The sequence below is a fragment of the Nycticebus coucang genome, chromosome 14 (genome assembly GCF_027406575.1).
Source record: "Nycticebus coucang isolate mNycCou1 chromosome 14, mNycCou1.pri, whole genome shotgun sequence".
Lineage (NCBI taxonomy): Eukaryota > Metazoa > Chordata > Mammalia > Primates > Lorisidae > Nycticebus > Nycticebus coucang.
In genome coordinates this window covers 6,478,193-6,496,867 of record NC_069793.1, presented here as the reverse complement: position 1 = coordinate 6,496,867, position 18,675 = coordinate 6,478,193, and the positions used below count along the sequence as shown (strand labels likewise).

Below are 18,675 nucleotides of genomic sequence, written 5' to 3'. Positions count from 1 at the left end.
TTGTGCCTCTCCGCCTGCTTCCCAGAGCTCTGCCTGGAGGAACCCTACAGACATGTTTCTCAGGGGTGACCAGAACCGAGACTCCCTGTGCCCAGCCTTGGTGAGGGGAGCCAGTCCCCGTCACACAGGTGTTGGATTTGTGGAAGTGCCCCAAGCAGCACCCATACACATTGCTAACTTTTCTGTTACCTGGGGTTTTAAAGTTGTTAAAGAATCTCCTTATGAAGTGGTGGCCGGAGGCCCTGAGAGGCTTTGAGGGCTCCTTATTCGTGGCTCAGTCAGGGTGATTTTCTCAGCTAATGATGGTGTGAGTGGTCGCCACTGCCGCGAACTCCACCACCCCGTGAAGTTCATCCTCCCTGCTGCGTGTGGCGGGCACAGGCAGCCTCAGGCCGGCGGTCACCCTGGAAGCTGCCAGAGCCCAGTTGTCAGGCTTAGTTCAGTGGGTGGGGCCGGGGCCAGGGAACCACCACCAGGTTGTCACGTGGCAGCCAGGGCCACGGTGTCAGCCCAAACACTCACCCGGTCCCAACCTGTTGCTCAGCCTTCCTCCAGGGAGTGGTGAGGGCGGGGGACGGAGGACAGTCTGCTGCCAAGCTGAGCTTGGGGATGTGAATAGAGCGCCTGGCAGAGGGATACCGCCTGCCTCATGTCCGGTTCTGCTTCCAAGCCAGGACTACTTACCACTGTGGGGACAGTGGAGCTGGGGAGGTAACAGGCTCTCAAAGGGGCCACAAGCCCCTGAACTGCAGGATATGTGCCATGGTGGGGCAGCCGTGAGGACCCGAGCCTGCCCCCGGCCATCCCAGAAGCACGGCAGCAGCTGTCCAGGCTGACCGAGGGCAGGCACTGGCCCTCCACACACAGTGTTGAGCCAGGCTCTCATGCCTTCCTGGGGGGGGCGAGAGAAGAGGGGGAGCACAGAGGGGAAATGGGCCAAGTTGGCGTGATGTGTGTTCCCTAAACATGGGAGAAGCGATTCAGCGCCGTGTTTCTTCTCTGCCATGAAATGGGATGGTGTAGGGCTGCAGCCCGGCCGGCAGTTGGTAAAAGCTGCTCGAGGCCAACACAAGTGAGCACCGACCCTGGGCAGCTGCAGAGCCCTCCCCGCCCACCTCTCCTGCCCCAGGGGCTCTCGTTCTGGTGTTTTAGCAAGCACCTTTGCTTCCAGAAAGACGTGGCCTCAGGACACTGCCCTTCCCTCCATGTGCTCGCCCTCTGCTCCGGAGACCTGCCTTGGGGCTGCCCTGTAGCCTTCCTTCCCATCGGCCCTCTCACCCACACCACCCTTCCTGTCTTCCCACAGGTTAACAATGAGAATGTCGTCAAAGTTGGCCACAGACAGGTGGTGAACATGATCCGCCAGGGAGGAAATCACCTTGTCCTTAAGGTGGTCACGGTGACCAGGAATCTGGACCCGGATGACACTGCCAGGAAAAAAGGTACACACTCCACGCTAACCAGCACCACCCTCACGCCCTGCCAGGGTGGGCAGGGCAGCCGTGGGCCTTCTCTCCAGCTGAGCTGCCCACCTGAGAGCCGGGCACAGGGAGGGGGCCCATGACATTGACTCAGGGCTCAGAAGCTGCCAGAACAGTCTGTGCCCCTCTGCCACCCGCAGACACACAGACAGAGGCCGTCCGCAGCCTTCTGCTGTTTTTCCCACTCTTCATTCCCTCCCCCGTCCCACGCCTGCTGGCGAGAGGGCCAGCCGGTGGTGCGGAGGCTCAGTGAGGCCCTCTGAGTGGCCGTCTCCCCTGTCCTGAGCACACCTGTGTGGAGCCTGCAGAAACCCCTGCCCTGGGACACGCCCACATGCAGGCCCGCAGAATGGCCTCTGCCTGGCTTCCCCACAGAAAACCACAGGCTCTCAGGGCAGGATGGGCTTGAGGCAGTGGGGTTGGGGAAAGGGGGGTGCAGCCGGCTCTCACACCTGTCTCTCCATCTGCCATCAAGCTCCCCCGCCTCCAAAGCGTGCGCCGACCACGGCCCTCACCCTTCGCTCCAAGTCCATGACCTCGGAGCTAGAGGAGCTCGGTAAGAGTCACCCGTCTGGCCCACCCCAGCCCACACGGTGCCCAGCGCCTGTCCCTGAGCTGCCCTCCCTGGGACCCCAGCCTGCACGTGACCCCTGCCCGCTTGCTCAGCCCTTCCTGCCATGGCAGTGGTGTCAGCCAAGCCCTGCACGCCTGGCTGCCCTGTGCTTGGCCACACCGCTGGGAGCCTCATGCCTGTCGTTACTGGCTCTGTCCCCTCTTTTCTGTTTATCTAACATTGTTTTATTTTGAATTTTTGGGCCTCTCACTAGTGGATAAAGGTAAGCAGCTCCCCCTGCTACCTAGGGCACCCCACTGATACCCGCCCAGGGGGCCTGTGTGAGCTGCTCCCCAGGTGGCCACACGTGGCTCAGACCAGAAGGCTCTGGCCCCAGGGATGTGGCGTAATGCTTGGGGGATGTCTGTCTGCTCACCAGGCTTAGGGAGCGCCAAGCACCTTCTTAAAAGGTCTGCAAGGAACAGAGAGGGGTTCTAGCTCTCGGACCCCATCTGGTAGACTGGGAACAGTGACTATTAGCCACGTGGGCTGCAGTGGCTGTTAAAAAGATAGATGACTCTGGAGCTGGCTGTGTGAGCATCCCAGATGCTGTTAAATGCCATGCTAGGGAGTCGCCATGGAGCCCAGGAACACCTCTAGGAAGAGGGCTCTGAGGCTCAGAGTGGCGGGTGGGTGGAAAGGCCTGCTCCACCAAAATCACAGATAAGGGCTGGCATGGGCAGCTCACATGGGCATAGAAACAGCTCCAAGTTCAAGTCCAACCTAGCCTGGTGGGCTGAAAGCTGAACCTCCCTCCTTGGTCCTTTGACTTGTGTGATCCTTCCTCGCTATCCTGGGGGCCTAACAAACACTGGCCACAGGGGCAAAGCAGTGGACAACGCTTCTCTGGCCCAGGGCATTGAGGCTGGCCAGGCCACCTCTCGCAGTTTCTGGGGCTAGAATCTGTGGATTAACACAGCGCCTCAGTCCTCTAGATAACAGCCCTGCTGTGGTGTCCCCCAAGCCCTTCTCCTGGCTCCCACCTTGACCTCATCTTGTTCAAACTTGATCCATGAGGAAGACCCCAGTTTCCACACGCCCTAGACTTCACAGGCAACAGAGGTCTGAGTCACCAAACACTCTTCTGTAAAGGGAGAGGGCACATTGTGAGGCTCACCCTTCCAACAACCTTGTCATGGGGCGCCCCAAGAGGAGCAAGCAAACAACTCCTGTTTACAAGGAGGGGTGCCGGTGAGTCCCAGCTTAGCCAAGGGCAAGGAGCCTTCCAGGGGGTCCTGAGCCCTACTTCTCTGCTCACAGTTGCTCTGGCAGAAACCACATCCCCTTCCGCAGCTGCAAGCAGGGGCGAGGGGTATGACAGGGGAGCACTGGGAGAGGCCCCTTCTCCTCCGCCAGGCAGGCTCACAAGCAGGGCCGGTGGGAAGGCGCCACCAGGGCCGGGCTGCTGGAGGTAGTGCAGCCCGCGCCCGCAGCACCCCTGCCCCCATGCGGCCCCAGCAGGGGTTGGGGGGTGCCATCCAGTGGCTCACGGCGCTCCTTTCTGTTTGCAAGCCTCGGTGCGGAGGAAGAAGGGTAAGGGAGGAGCAAATGTCCGTCTGGTCCCCTGCCCGTCACACCTGTGGAACGGAAATCCCCTCTGTGGCCACCACATGGAGTCTGCATTGTGCCCTGAGCCCTTTGCTATTGCCTCTGTTTCCCCATCCCTGGAACACGTCCCGTTTCCATCTGTCCCGTCTGCTTTGCTTCTTCTGTTTGTGATTCCTCCCTCCACGTCCCGTGTTTCTTCCCCAAGCTGTGTCCACATCATCACCACCATGAAACCATCAGGGACCCATGCTCAGGCACGGCGGGCCCTGCCTAGCTGGACAGGTGGCCTGCGCGTTCCGTGAGGCCTCACAGGGGATGCAGCCATGCAGGGCTGCCTGGATGGAGTGCAGGAGGAGCTCCTGGCTATACTCCTGACCCCAAGGCTGCCTCCCTTAGCACCCAGAAAGCCCCTGCTCCCCGATAGGCCACCGCAGTGAGGGAGAGTGTGCCTTTCACTGGGGAGGGGGGAAGAAAGGACTGGAAGCCCTGACAGCAGGTGCCAGAAGGAATCAGACGCCACCTTCCAAGTAGCATCCTCATATGGGGACATGGCCCCTTGCAGCCACCATAGCAATTTAAAGCAGCACCTCCCAACTTAAGGCTGCTCTTCCCAAGGAGTGGGAGGGAGCCCTACCAGGAGCTAGCGGCACTGACCCTAAGGCACATCCTCACTCTATTCCAAATGCTGAAGTGGGCAGAGGGGGTTGGGATCCAGCAAGGCCAACATCTCTGTGCAGAACCACCATTGCCTCTTCTCTCCTCTCCTGACCGCTCCTCACCACCACCTTGGCTGTGTGCCCCATCTCCCAATGGCACCTGTGGAAGACAGCAATGGCAGATTAGGGGACAGAGATCATGGGCTGCATGGCCAGGTGAATCCACACAGGGGACAGGCCAGGGTTCCATCACCCTGGTGCAGGGATTCCCGGCAGGCTTCCCAGGCCACATCACTGCATGGAGGATGAACGACAGAGAGCTCGCTTCTCACTGACAATCAAAGGTTACATTTCTGTACGAGCTTCCCCCTCAATCCAAGGCCAAACCCCAGCTTGCCAGAATGGCCTCTCTGTTCATCAGACCCACACTCCACCACAGGCTCCCAGGGGCCCCGTCACCAGAGCAGAGCTGGCCAAGAAAATCTCTTCTCAGGGAGGACAGTTTGGAACTTGGGGCTGGCAGCACCTCCCTGGGCACCTGTGGGCTGCCTGAACTCAGCCTCATCCACCCCGGCCCCCCACCCAGGGGCACCTGTGGAAGGCAGTGATGGCAGATCAGGGGACAGAGATCATGGGCTGCATGGCCAGGTGAGTCCACACAGAGGACAGGCCAGGGTTCCAGGCAGTGGAGGTCCACATTCCATGTGGACAGCAGAGAAGACTGGCTGTGAATGTGGATTAAACACAGCAGCCCCGCTGTGCTGGAGCATGCGGCAGGGGCCCGAGGGGACTGGGTTCACACAGCTGTCGAGCACAACGTGGGGCCCGGCAGTCCCTGAGCCTCAGCTCCACACCTGCACAGTCACGAGGGATGGCACCCGGAAAGCTCATGGCACACAGCAAGTGTGCAGAGCGCTGTGTGCAACAAGAGGAAAGTCAGGCCTCTACGGCTGCACTGGGTTGAAAAGTGTCCTCCCAAAGCTCACATCCACCCAGGACCTCCAAATGAGACCTTATTTGGAGGTGAGTCTTTGCAGATGTAACCAAGAGGAGGTCACACTGGATTAACACAGGCTCTAAATCCAGCGACTGTGTTTCCTCACAAAAGAAGGACCAAGCCAAGGAACTCCAAGGATTGCTGGCCACCACCAGGAGCTGGAGAGGCAGGAGGAGCCTCCCTTAGGGCCTTCAGAGCAAGCATGACACTGGACACTGCCCATGCCTCAACCCTGGACTTCAGTGTCCAGAATGTGGGAGTTCTAAGCTGCCCGGTTGGTGTCACTGGTTTTGGTAGCCCTGGGAAATTAACATAATAGTGAGACAGCTCAAATCCCAGCTCTACTCTGCCTAAGCTACACCCTGATTAGTGATCCCCAGTTTTCATTTGTCTCTAAAACCCCTTTATTTACTCTTCAAATGTACCAAGCACCTTCAAATGTACCAAACACCATGCTCAGCTCAGGCCCCAGGGTGCACAAGTCCCCCGCCTGCCCTCACGAGTGCACCCTGGCCTGGGATGGCTGTGGGGGGCTCTGCAGGCAGGGGCAGGTGAGACAGGGCACATGGCAGGGACTGTGGCCTCCCCCTGTCAGGCGCCTTTGTCTGCACCCAGGCCTCACCCTTGGAAAGCATGTGATTCGGTGCCTGTGGGCCAGGATCAGTCACCAGCGTCCAGGCGGCCCCCGCCCTCTTCTTCACTGCCTTTCTGGAAGACTGAACCATCAGGCCAGCCAGCTGGCTACTGCTTCCAACACGTGGGGCGTTTGTCCCCTACAGCGTGGGCGGTTTTGTTTCCCACACTGCGCTCTCACCTGCACTCTGGAGGTGAGCAGAACCACTAGGTTCAAAGTTCACACGCAAAGGGGAGAGAACAGCAGCTGGGCGCTGAGGGGTGCCCGCATCGTCGCAGCTGGCAGGAAGCACCCGGGAATCTGATCACCAGGAAAGCTGGGGAGCTCCAGCAGCTCCGTTCTGGTCTCCCTGGATGCGTCTGCAGCATCTGGTCTGGACTGTTCGCCCAAGGCAGTCTGAAGAGTAGGTGGGAAATAGCGGGGCACTGTGCTCTTGACCAGATAGGGCTCATGTGACTACAGGCAAAGGGCCTCACAAGACAGTGGGTCCACAGTGGCTTCAGTGGGGACCCTGTTCCCTGCCTTGGCAACTCCCTGTGACTCTGTGCATGCACAGTGGTGGCAGGGCTCTCCAGGGTGAGTGCACAGGGCAAGCTAACATCTGCACTTTCTCGGGGGCAGTGACATTGAAGTCAGCTCCTGGGCTGGGGGACTGGGGGCACCAGCTGGCAAAGCCACCACCTCCCCTCCCACAGCACACTCTTCCCTCCTCCCAGAAGCCAGCAATTTGTGACCAGGAAGCATCACATCTGTCTTCCAAGGAGAATGAAGGCCCAGGGTTACTGCTGAGCACCTCCATCTACTCATTGCTGGATTGTTCTTTAAGATGTGACAGTTTTCAGATCTGCCTGAGAATTGTTTTCATTCACCAAGCACTTCATTTTAAGACTGCAGGGACCTCATTCACTAATGCCTTCATCCAGAACACCTGAACAGAGACCCACTTCCCGACTTGTCCACGTGGAGCCTCGCCCTCAGGAGCCTAGAGCGGGCAGCGGGACTGCAGTGTTACAGCTTCTCTTAAAAGCCTTCACAAGTTCCGTTGAATAAGATCTCAAAGATGGTGCTGAGCTGAGTCAGGCCTCCAGGTCCCCTTGGCCAGGGTACCAGGAGACCAGGGCCCAGAGGGGACCCAGGCAGGGATTTCCTTCTCTGTATTTGCATCACACAAACAACACAGACTGTAGCTTAAAAAGCGACTGTAGCCCCATCGCCACCCCACCCACCCCCAACAAACCAAGTGGCTCTCACACGTTCTAGTTCAAAAGAACGTTTGTGTTGTGGGTAGAGACAGGAGAGGGAGTCTGAAACAGAGACCGGGACGTCCACAGTCAAGGTGGCCACAGCTCTAGGGGATGCACCTTCAGCGACATGACCAAGGCTATCCTCCGATTTGGTGACTGTGGTGTGGACTATGTCCCCTGCCCATCGCTGATCAGGATCAGACGAGGCAGATCATCCTGACAGTGACCCTAGCAATGTTCAGATACGTGTTCTGCTGCTGTTCCCTGCCAGGCCTGGGCACCTCTGTCCATACGGCAGGCATGGGGGTTGGGTGACCCTGACACTAGCTCCCACAGTTTCCACTTGTATGACCTTAAGCATGAGATCCTCAATTACTTTCTCTGCAAAATGGGAGTAATTCCTTCCCTATAGCCAGCTTCTCAGCAGCCCCCAGGGTAAGGGCCATTGTTGCTGGCCACACTGCCTCCACCTCACCCTGGGCACACCCTTCTTCTGAGGCATATCTTCAGGGTGCTGCCACATGCCCTAGATCACAAGCCTGCTGTGGATAGACGTGAGCAGCCCATCATCTTTGAGGTTTATTCACACAAAGAAACACGCTGTGGCTTCTGGAATGGCCCTGCTAGAAACTAGAGCTTCTGGGAGATGCAGCTGGTTTAAATATTACGCCCAGGAGAGCTATTCCACCCTGGGGTCCCCCACTCCTGATGTGTCCAGCCTGCGCCCAGGGCCCTCTGTGCAGGACACGGCCTTCCGTATCTGATTGGTGAGGCACCTCCATCAGTATCCAAAGCTGATACCCTTCGCTGGCTCCAGCAGCCCAGACCTAGCGCCCACCAGGCCAGGAGGGACATCCCTGGCTGTGATGGACTATCTCAACAGAATCTGGATAGAGCGAGTAGACAGCCCTGGCTCACCTGCCCAGCCAGGAGGGCCCCCCTCACTCTGAGCAGCTGTGTGCAGTACTGGGTGGGCTGGATTCTGCAGCTGCCCCAGAGCTGGCCATCTGAAACAGCCCCGTGAAACATTTCAGTGGGCTCCGGTTGCTCTTCCCCTAACTTGGTGGCCTGAACTCTGGGCCCATATTCCAGCTTCCCCTCAAGCCTCACTGTCCAGGGGTGGGGTCAGGGGCGGGGTCAGGGGCGGGGCCAGGCCAGCTATGGAGGAGCCTGTGGGTCCCAGAGTGGCTCCCTGCAGCTGTGGGCTGTGGGTCCCAGAGCTAGAGTGAACACTCACCCTCCTTGCTGGAGACACCACCCCAGCAGCCACCCTCAGCCAACAGCCACTGTCAAGAGGCCTAGCTTCTAGGGACAGACCAAGCTGTGCATCAGTCAGTTCGCCAAAGCAGGTCATGCAAGTGTCACCTGAGGCCCTGCTGAGAAAGGACCTGCGCCTGAGTGGAGCGGAGTGAGGCTGGGCTGATGCGGCCAGGCGGAGAACCCTGCACAGAAGCTTCAGTACCAGCCGTCAAAGGGCAAAAAAGGAGCCCAGCCCAGATCTGTGAGGGAAAAGCTTCTTGGAGAAAGCACAGCACTGAGATTCTGCAGGCAGACATGGCATATAGCCCAGTGGTGGGGGCAGGGGTCCGGCCAAGGTGGGAGGAGGCAGCTACAGACAGGAGGAGGAGCTGGGCTGAGGGTGGGCGATGGGAGCCTCGCACACAGGTGAGGACACAGGTGACTGCAGCTGGGGGGTCCCCCCGCCAGTCGGGTGTTTCTCACTGTGCCTGACAGCTCCCTAAGGGGCAGATGCTTGCCATCAATAGAGGAGACAAAACGTCCCCCAAACCATGTCTCCAAGTCAAAGAAGAGCCAGGAGAACTTGTGGGTCCCAGAGTCACAGGAGAGGCGCCTGGGGGAGGGGGATGGGAGCACTAGTCAGGGGGCTGGGGGACACAGGCAAGCCTGCAAGCTGGAGTGCGTGCTGCCAGGAGGGCACCTGAGACATGCTCCCCAGCCAGAGCAGGTGAGGGGTGGACCTTCTTACCTTGTGTGACTTCTCAGCATCTTGCTGGCGAGGAAACTGCAACAGGGGTCCAGACCAGGGTCAGCAAACATCTTCCACGAAGGGCTGGGCAGTGAATGTTTGGAGGCCATATGGTCTCTGCTGCACATTCTCTTTCCTTTTCTCCTTCTTTTTATAACTCTTCAAAAATGTTAAAACTGCCCTGAAGCCAAGGGCCACACAAGAACAGGCCCGAGATGAGCCTGGGTCCAGAACACAGGCCTGGCGTCAGCCACCTTGACCTGGAATTCAGCACCAACGTGCTTCCACCATGTCAGAGCGCACGTGTGTGGGCTGCTCCGAGGGGGACCGTGGCAGGGGCCCAGCTCCACCCCCAACCCACAGCTCACCTGTTTCTTCTCCCTGTGCCTCCACCTGGGAGCACCTCTGTCAGCAGGCTGGTGCTCTGGTGCTGGGCGACACTGACCAGTGCTGTTGCTCTGGGGGGCGTTGCCCAGGGTTCAGGTCCTCGCAGGAAGCTGCCATTACAAGTAACTGCTGCAGCACCTTGAACAACTTGAAGACGTGGGCTTCTCTTCCTGGGCTCTGGTCAGCTCCCTGACTCTCACTCCAGCCTCAGATCTCAGAGTCTGAGCCCTTTTGATGGCATGTACAGCACAGGAAGTCCCTAGACTCCAGGGGTGGGACTGGGGTTGCCTAGGAGGCGGCCGTGGGCTATAGCAGAATGTTCTGAGGAGCAAGTAGGATCCAAAACAGACTGTGCCCACCAAGAAGCTGTCTGCACTGGCCTCCGCCCGGCACAGCTGGGTGGGCGGGAGCCTTCCCATAATGCACACAGGGGCCAGGCATGGCAGCTCAGACCTGTAATCCCAGCACTTAGGGAGTCTGAGGAGGGAGGATGACTTGAGAACAGCCTAGGCAAGATGCTGAGACCCCGTCTTATAAAACATAGAAAAATTAGTCAATTTTGGTGGTATGCCCCGTGGTCCCAGCATTTGGCAGGTTGAGGCAGGAGGATCGCTTGTGCCCAGGGTTTCAAGGCTATAGTAAGCTCTGATTGTGCCACTGCACTCCAATCTGGGCTACAGAGTGAGATGCTTTCTCTGGAAGCAAAAAATTGAAAAATGCATTCAGGATCTCAGACTGTGATTCTGGAGGCTTCCAGGAACTGCATTTTGACAGGTCCAGACATCCCAGGGATAAAGCTATGCACTGGGATAATTCTAGGATGTACTTCAGTTTTCAATTTTTAAAAAAAGTTTTAAATTTCCATTTTAAAAATTTGTTCTAATTTCTAGGGATCACTTATATCTTTGGCTTTATTTTTCAAAAAGAAGTGGAATGTTCTCTTGGGAGAAATAAATGGGAGGCAATTCCATGTGCAGCACATGCTCAGACTACTGGGGGCTCCTAAACACTTCTCAGGCCAGCTGGCCCCCTTGTTGGGTATTGGGTCCTCACGTCTTGGCAACTATATTTGGTTATAAAAGAATCACGTTCTGAGTCTCATAAATTTCCAAAAGCTGGTTTAGTGAGCACTACCAAGAATAAGTCCCGCTGGTTTAGTGCCCGTAGCTCAGCAGTCATGGCACCAGCCACATGTACTGAGGCTGGCGGGTGTGAGCCCAGCCCCGGCTGGCTAAACAATAACGACAACTACAACAAAAAATAGCCGGGCGTTGTGGCAGGCGCCTGTAGTTCTAGCTACTCGGGAGGCTGAGGCAAAAGAATTGCTTAAGCCCAAGAGTTTGAGGTTGCTGTGAGCTGTGATGCCACGGCATTCTACCAAGGGCGACAAAGTGAGACTCTGTGTCACACACACACAAAAAAAAGAAGTCCCACTAATAAAGTGACTAAGGAAACATCTTAGACTGTCGGGGCCCCTGGCACCTGACACTTCCTGAGTTTCTGAGGTCTCCTATCCCAGTCTGTTGGTGTGCCCCCCTCCCAAGGTCTGGGAATTTGATGATGCTCCTGTGGATGCATGTGGCAGAGACTCGCATGCCCACTCCCTGCACAGTTTCGGAGGCTGGAGAGGGCCTTTGCCTTCCTCACTGAGCTGCCCGCCCACACACACACACAGTGCTGTAGGGCCCGCTCCAATCCCGGCGGTTGTGTTGCAGATAAGCCCGAGGAGATCGTCCCTGCCTCCAAGCCCTCTCGAGCTGCCGAGAACATGGCCGTGGAGTCCAGAGTGGCGACCATCAAGCAGCGGCCCACCAGCCGGTGCTTCCCATCTGTGTCGGACATGAACGTGAGTGGCTGTGCCCCTGACCGTCGCTCCGGCATGGCGGGGGTGGGAAGTGAGAGGGCTCAGCAGAAACAGAGACAGCTGGCTCCACAGCTGAGGGTCACACTCCCTGTGCCATCCAGATGGAACCATGTCTAGGTGGCCCCAGCACATATGCCCTGGGCTAATGCAGTCCCACAGTGGGGGCCACAGCCCACACTAGCACCCGAGCCTCGCCACTCATCTACCACACGGCCACGGCTCAGTCACTCGGTGCCCTGAGCCTCGAGGACCCCCCACCATGTGCTCAGCTGGGGATCCGTGAGCTCTTAGCTGTGAAGGGCCCTGGGTACTCTTCAGACAGAAGGGAGCCCAGAGCACACAAGCACCTGTGTGGAAGGAGACAGGTCCCTCCACAGACACCCACCAGGCACTCTGAGATTTGGGGCACCAGATCTGTTGCGCTCTGAATGTAACTGCTGAGAAGGAAGGGGACACAAGGTGCCTGACTCAGAGCAGGCCTTGCCCCATCCTCTCTCCCCCAGGCTGCTCCCTTCCTGGGCGAGGGTGTGGCCTCCTGCCAGATGCCAGATTCCGCACTGCCTGTCTCTGTTATTTAGTATTCTCTTTGAATCAATTTCTAACAGGCCCACTTTGTTTAATCTGGCCTTTTCTTCGAAAACAATACCCATAAATATCTAAGTTTGATGTTTTATATGCATTAAAACAAAACCGGTAATGATTAAAATTAAATGCCCACTCCTTCCCTTCCCTCTGGAACTATGTGAGGCATATCACACACTCAGAGCCCTGCCAGCTCAGATGCTCCCCTCCTAGACCCCTACCCAGCCTGTGAACAGCTGCCCTTGACCCCTCCGAGGACCAGGGCCCCTCCCCTCCCCCAGCCTCCAGGCTCCAGGCTGCAGAGCCAGGGTGAGACTATATGCCGATGCTGGAGTCATGAAAGCTTGCACACAGGTGATCCCAGAGACCACATCTGGTGTTCTTCCTGAGTCGCAGGGCAGTGGTGCAGGGCATTCTCAGTCTTGCAGACAAAGCTGCAGCCTACAGCAGCAAAAGGATTGGGCAGAGTTTGCACAGGGAACCTGTTTGCAACATGGTAGAGAGACGCCCTGGGCTTCTAGAGCAGGCCCAGGAGGGAGGAAGCCGGGGACAGCCCACCTTGGGCTGTAGTGTTCCACGGCATTTTGGAAACTTCTCCAAGCTAACTAGCACATCAGGCTCGCATGCTGTGGGGCTGCTGTCATTGGCCCGTCTTATAGGAGGAAAACAGAAGCTGCTGCTTAAGACCTTGACAGAGGGTATACAGCATGTGTGGAGCTGGGAGGGGAGGGGCGCTGACGCTCTGTGCCCCTTGCCACAGGACATCTGTTCTGGCCTCATTCTGCAGACCTGTCTATGCTGCTAGCCAGCTTCCACAGAGCAGGTGTGCTGTCCTCCCAACAGGCCAGAGGCTGACAGCAGGGGAGCACCAGGAAAGGCACAGTGAGGTCCTTCCTGGGACCTGTGTGCTGGTGTCCCATTAGCCTCACTGGAAACTTTAGGTCACTCCTGAAAGCAGCCCAGGGAAGTGGCAGTGACAGATGCGTCCTTATCACCCTTTGGGCTTTGTCACCATGGGTGGGACTGGCCAGGACTGCACCTCACCTGGACTCTCTGGTTACAGTCCGTGTATGAACGCCAAGGAATCGCTGTGATGACGCCCACTGTTCCTGGGAGCCCAAAAGCCCCATTTCTGGGCATCCCTCGAGGTACGATGCGAAGGCAGAAATCTATAGGTAAGAAATGTGGCCCCCACCCACAGAAGTCGCCCCTTGGCTTTCAAACACAACTTCAGAGCCCCTCAGGGAGCCTAGACCACTGGGCCCAGCACAGCTGCTCTGGCACACCTAACCCCAAGTCCTCGCCAGCCCACTCACCAGAGGGCAGGCACCTGGGTTCACCCACCAGCCCGCCATCTGAGCATCTGAGTGGTGTGAAACTGCTTATGTCCGTGGATTCAAACTCCAGGGCAGCTCCTCTATTCCTAAACCCACATCATCTGTGATAATACCCTCGGGGTGGAGGGTGCACGGGGATTCTAGGCCAGCCCCCAGCCCACCCTGCACGGCTCGGAGTGGGCAGGCTGAGGGGGCTCCCACATTCCCAGGCCACTGGCATGTTCTAGAGGACAAGCTTAATGGACATACTGCTAAGGGTGGTTGGGTCAGGTTGTGGGTTCTAATGAAATCATGTACTGTGTGTGGTAGAAACCGCTTCCCTTTCTTGTTAATGTCACAGTTATTTCTACTGACTCTGTTACAGGCAAAGGTAAACTTGACCTTTTAAGACTATTCCTTTGTGAGATAATCCAGCTTTGTCTTTACCACGTAAATCCTCATAGAATCTAAGCCCTGAGCCAGACACCCATGGGCCTTTGCCCTGTGAAGAGTTGTGCAGGTGGCCCTGGGGGCTGTGGCCCGACCCGTCCCACCCTAGGGTCACTGCTCCGTGTTCTGGGAGCACCTCCTGGCTGCACTTGGGAGTGGAGCTCACTTGTCACTAGTTTGGGCGAACACAGCAGGCAGGAACTAAGCAGGAAGTGACTGGAGGTGGCACAGCTGTGTGCAGAACTCACCTAGCGCCAGTGAGCGCAGGGACCCGGCAGAGCTGCGTGTGCACCATGTTGAATCACTGGCTCTTTTACTGGTTAATAACAGTCGATTTCCTCCTGTCAGACAGCAGAATCTTTCTATCAGGTCAGTGAATCCTTACAGTTTGGAATCTGTAATTTGAATGTAATCCAATTTACTTTATAAGGCGTATTCTTAAATTATTACTCCTTGGGAACCTAACTGTCAGGCAACCAACATGTAGTGAATGGTCAATGAAGAATGCCTTTAGCAACCAATCTTTGTGATGCCAAAATATCCTCCCACAAGGAGTATGTTGAATTTGGAATACCCTTATCAAATGGAAGTTTTCATTGGAATAAATTCTTGTAGTTTGTCCTAGGAATTTTTTTTTTAATTTCAAGTAATTTATTTTGAAAAACCTGCATGCCCCTGACGTGAGACCCCGGTGCTGTGTCCTGTCTGTGTGTGTGTGCTGTGCCCCTCCTCCTGGAGTGCCTTCTGTGAACCTTTCTCATCTGGGACTGCTGAGCAGTCTTTAAGGCCACACACAGTCAACACAACCAGAGGACCCTCAGGCCACAGCCTCAGCCACATCCTCACACGCCCAGCACCTGCTGGGTCAACTCGTGGCCCCTGACTCTGACTCTGTGTGCCAAGTCAGATGAATGTGGACCCTGGGCGGTCGTGATCGTGCCAGCCTGCTGCACCCCAAACCCCTGCTCAGAGGGCCTTCGGTAGGACCAGTTCTGGAGCTTCCACGATAGCCCAGAAGGGCTCACCGAGGCCCTTCAGCCGAGTGAGTGCTCAGGACCGGGCTCCTGGCTTGAGGTCTTTGATTAAAGAGGGGATCTGGGCTCTCTCACCTCAGGGGTGTGTTCCAGGCCCAACATGGCCCTTCCTCTGAGCCAGCCACCTCACAGCCACCCTTCTCAGGACCCAGGGAGCCTCCGTACACAGCACTCAGTGTGGTCCAGTGAAGTCAGACAACAAAACAAGTTCATGTCACCCTGGAGGAGACCATCACAGTGACATCCACACCTCCCCACAGCACACATGGGGCTACCAGCAGGCAGGTGGCTGTGCTGAGGGGTAGCAGGCCCCCCTGCAGCCTGAGCAGGGCAGAACAGGCAGAGTCCTTGACACTGCCACTGTCTGTGCCACAGAAGCAGATACAGTACACCTGCAGCCCTGTACCCTTTGCCCTCATTTCATGTGGGTAGATGACAACCTCAAGGGCACAGACAGACAGATGCTTCCTCATCTGAACAGACCCTTCCCCCAACAAGTAAGCTACAAACACATGCACACACAAGCACAGGTGCATACAGGCGCATGCACACACATACAGGCAGACAGATGCACACACATACAGACACATGCACACACAAGCACAGGTGCATACAGGCACATATACGCACATACAGGCAGACAGATGCACACACATACAGGCACATGCACACACAAGCACAGGTGCATACAGGCGCATATACGCACATACAGGCAGACAGATGCACACACATACAGGCAGACACATGCACAGGTGCATACAGGCGCATATACGCACATACAGGCAGACAGATGCACACACATACAGGCAGACACATGCACAGGTGCATACAGGCGCATATACGCACATACAGGCAGACAGATGAACACACATACAGGCAGGCACATGCACAGGTGCATACAGGCGCATGCACACACATACATGCAGACAGATGCACACACATACAGGCAGACTGATGCACACACATACAGGCAGACAGATGCACACACATACAGGCACATGCACACACATACAGGTGCACACACAGCCCCAGGCTGGCTGCCAGCCCTCTGTGGCTTGCATACTTCCTCATACAGCCCACCCCACACACATGACCGGGGAGGCCAGTATAGCCGTACACACTCACTGCATCCCAGTGCCCTTTTGTCCTGTCCTGTCGTGTCATGTCTGTTCTTGTTTTCCTGGCTCAAAATGGGCCACATAACTAACCACTTGGCATCGTGGCTTGTGCTGTGTCTTGTGAGCACGCGTGCGTCACCTGACTCTGTGAGTTGTGGAGATGTAGTATGTGGCTCAACCCTAGGAGCTTAGTGGGGTTTTTCTATCATTGTGATTTAAAACTGTGTTTTCTACTTGTAGGAATAACAGAGGAAGAGCGCCAATTTCTGGCTCCTCCAATGCTGAAGTTCACTAGAAGCCTGTCCATGCCAGACACCTCCGAGGACATCCCCCCACCGCCACAGTCTGTGCCCCCGTCTCCACCACCACCTTCCCCCACCGCTTACAACTGCCCTAAGTCCCCAACTCCGAGAGTCTATGGGACCATAAAGCCCGCGTTCAATCAGAATTCTGCCGCCAAGGTGTCCCCAGCCACGAGGTCTGACACCGTGTCCACCATGATGCGGGATAAGGGGCTGTACTACCGGAGAGAGCTGGACCGCTACTCCCTGGACTCCGAGGACCTCTACAGCCGGAACGCTGTCCCCCAGGCCACCTTCCGCAACAAGAGAGGCCAGATGCCCGAAAACCCCTACTCGGAAGTGGGGAAGATCGCCAGCAAAGCCGTCTATGTCCCAGCCAAGCCCGCCCGGCGGAAGGGCATGCTGGTGAAGCAGTCCAACGTGGAGGACAGCCCGGAGAAGACGTGCTCCATCCCCATCCCCACCATCATCGTCAAGGAGCCGTCCACCAGCAGCAGCGGCAAGAGCAGCCAGGGCAGCAGCATGGAGATCGACCCTCAGGCCTCTGAGCAGCCGGGCCAGCTGCGGCCCGACGACAGCCTGACCGTCAGCAGCCCCTTCGCAGCCGCCATCGCTGGGGCCGTGCGTGACCGGGAGAAGCGGCTGGAAGCCAGAAGGAACTCCCCGGCCTTCCTCTCCACGGACCTGGGGGATGAGGACGTGGGCCTCGGGCTGCCTGCCCCCAGGACGCGGCCCTCCAATTTCCCCGAGGAGGGCGAGTTTGGCGATGAGGATGGCACCGAGCAGCTGTCGTCCCCTGTGCCAGGGGCAGCACCCAGGGAGCCTGAGAACCATTTCATGGGTGGCAGTGAGGCCAGTGCTCAGGTTGAGGCCGGGAGGCCACTGAATTCCACATCCAAAGCCACGGGGCCTGAGAGCAGCCCGGCAGCGCCCCCCAAGAGCAGTGGCGCAGCTGGCCCTGAGAATTACGTGCATCCGCTCACAGGGAGGCTGCTCGGCCCTACCTCCCCACTGGCCCTGGCCCTCTCTGCAAGGGACCGAGCCATAAAGGAATCCCAGCAGGGATCCAGGGGGGAGGCCCCCAGGGCTGACCTCAACAAACCTCTTTACGTTGACACCAAAATGCGGCCTAGCACGGAAACTGGCTTCCCCCCGGTCACCAGGCAGAACACCCGGGGGCCCCTGCGGCGTCAGGAGACAGAGAACAAGTATGAGACCGACCTGGGAAGGGACCGGAGAGGCGACGACAAAAAGAACATGCTCATCGACATCGTGGACACGTCCCAGCAGAAGTCTGCCGGGCTGCTGATGGTCCACACCGTGGACGCCACCAAGCTGCAGGAGTCTCTTGAGGAAGAGGACGAGAAAGTGGATGTGGATGTGAAGCCTGACCATTCGCTGTCAGAGGTGCCAGAAGGTGTTTCCGAAACCGAAGGTGCTTTACAGATCTCCGCTGCCCCCGAGCCCGCCGCCGCGCCAGGCAGAGCCATCGTGGCGGTCGGCTCACTGGAAGAGGCGGTGATTTTGCCATTCCGCATCCCTCCTCCCCCTCTGGCATCCGTGGATTTGGATGAGGATTTTATCTTTACAGAGCCATTGCCTCCTCCCCTGGAATTTGCAAATAGTTTTGATATCCCCGATGACCGTGCTGCTTCTGTCCCCGCTCTCACGGACTTGGTCAAGCAGAAAAAAAACGATACTCCTCAGCCCCCTTCGTTGAACTCCAGCCAACCAACCAACTCTGCAGACAGCAAGAAGCCAGCTGGTCTTTCAAACTGTCTGCCTGCCTCATTCCTGCCGCCCCCTGAGAGCTTTGACGCTGTCACCGACTCTGGAATCGAGGAGGTGGACAGCCGGAGTAGCAGCGACCACCATCTCGAGACGACCAGCACTATCTCCACAGTGTCCAGCATCTCCACCCTATCCTCCGAGGGCGGGGAGAACGTGGACACCTGCACAGTCTATGCAGATGGGCAAGCATTTATGGTTGACAAACCCCCAGTACCTCCTAAGCCAAAAATGAAGCCCATAATTCACAAAAGCAATGCACTTTACCAAGACGCGCTCGTGGAAGAGGATGCAGATAGCTTTGTTATACCCCCACCTGCTCCCCCACCCCCACCAGGCAGTGTCCAGCCTGGGATGGCCAAGGTTATCCAGCCAAGGACCTCCAAGTTGTGGGGCGACATCACAGAGATCAAAAGCCCAATTCTCTCAGGCCCAAAGGCAAATGTTATTAGTGAATTGAACTCGATCCTACAGCAAATGAACCGAGAGAAATCAGCAAAGCCGGGGGAAGGTCTGGATTCACTGACAGGAGCCAAGTCCACCAGCCTTGCTCCAAGGTAAGTCCCACGGTTGGCTCAGGCGCACACTGCCCCGCCTTCACGCTGTCCAGGGCTGATTGGGGAAAGCCCTTTAGGAGCAGCTCAGGCGGACATGAAGAGGGGATTTGTAAAGCC

At 57.1% G+C, this 18,675-nt stretch overlaps 1 protein-coding gene across 3 annotated transcripts in view; it reads left to right on the top strand.

The window, feature by feature from the left end:
- SHANK2 (SH3 and multiple ankyrin repeat domains 2) overlaps nt 1-18,675 on the top strand; it is a 577,367-nt gene that overhangs the window by 544,012 nt on the left and 14,680 nt on the right. For 2 of the 3 annotated variants that reach the window (XM_053561192.1, XM_053561193.1), the window contains 7 exons: nt 1,307-1,442; nt 1,957-2,037; nt 3,607-3,627; nt 11,263-11,393; nt 13,057-13,168; nt 14,108-14,128; nt 16,152-18,558. In XM_053561192.1, coding sequence (XP_053417167.1) covers nt 1,307-1,442; nt 1,957-2,037; nt 3,607-3,627; nt 11,263-11,393; nt 13,057-13,168; nt 14,108-14,128; nt 16,152-18,558 — 2,909 coding nt within the window. The remainder of the gene's footprint in view (nt 1-1,306; nt 1,443-1,956; nt 2,038-3,606; nt 3,628-11,262; nt 11,394-13,056; nt 13,169-14,107; nt 14,129-16,151; nt 18,559-18,675) is intronic. The other variant, XM_053561191.1, reaches the window with a different exon arrangement.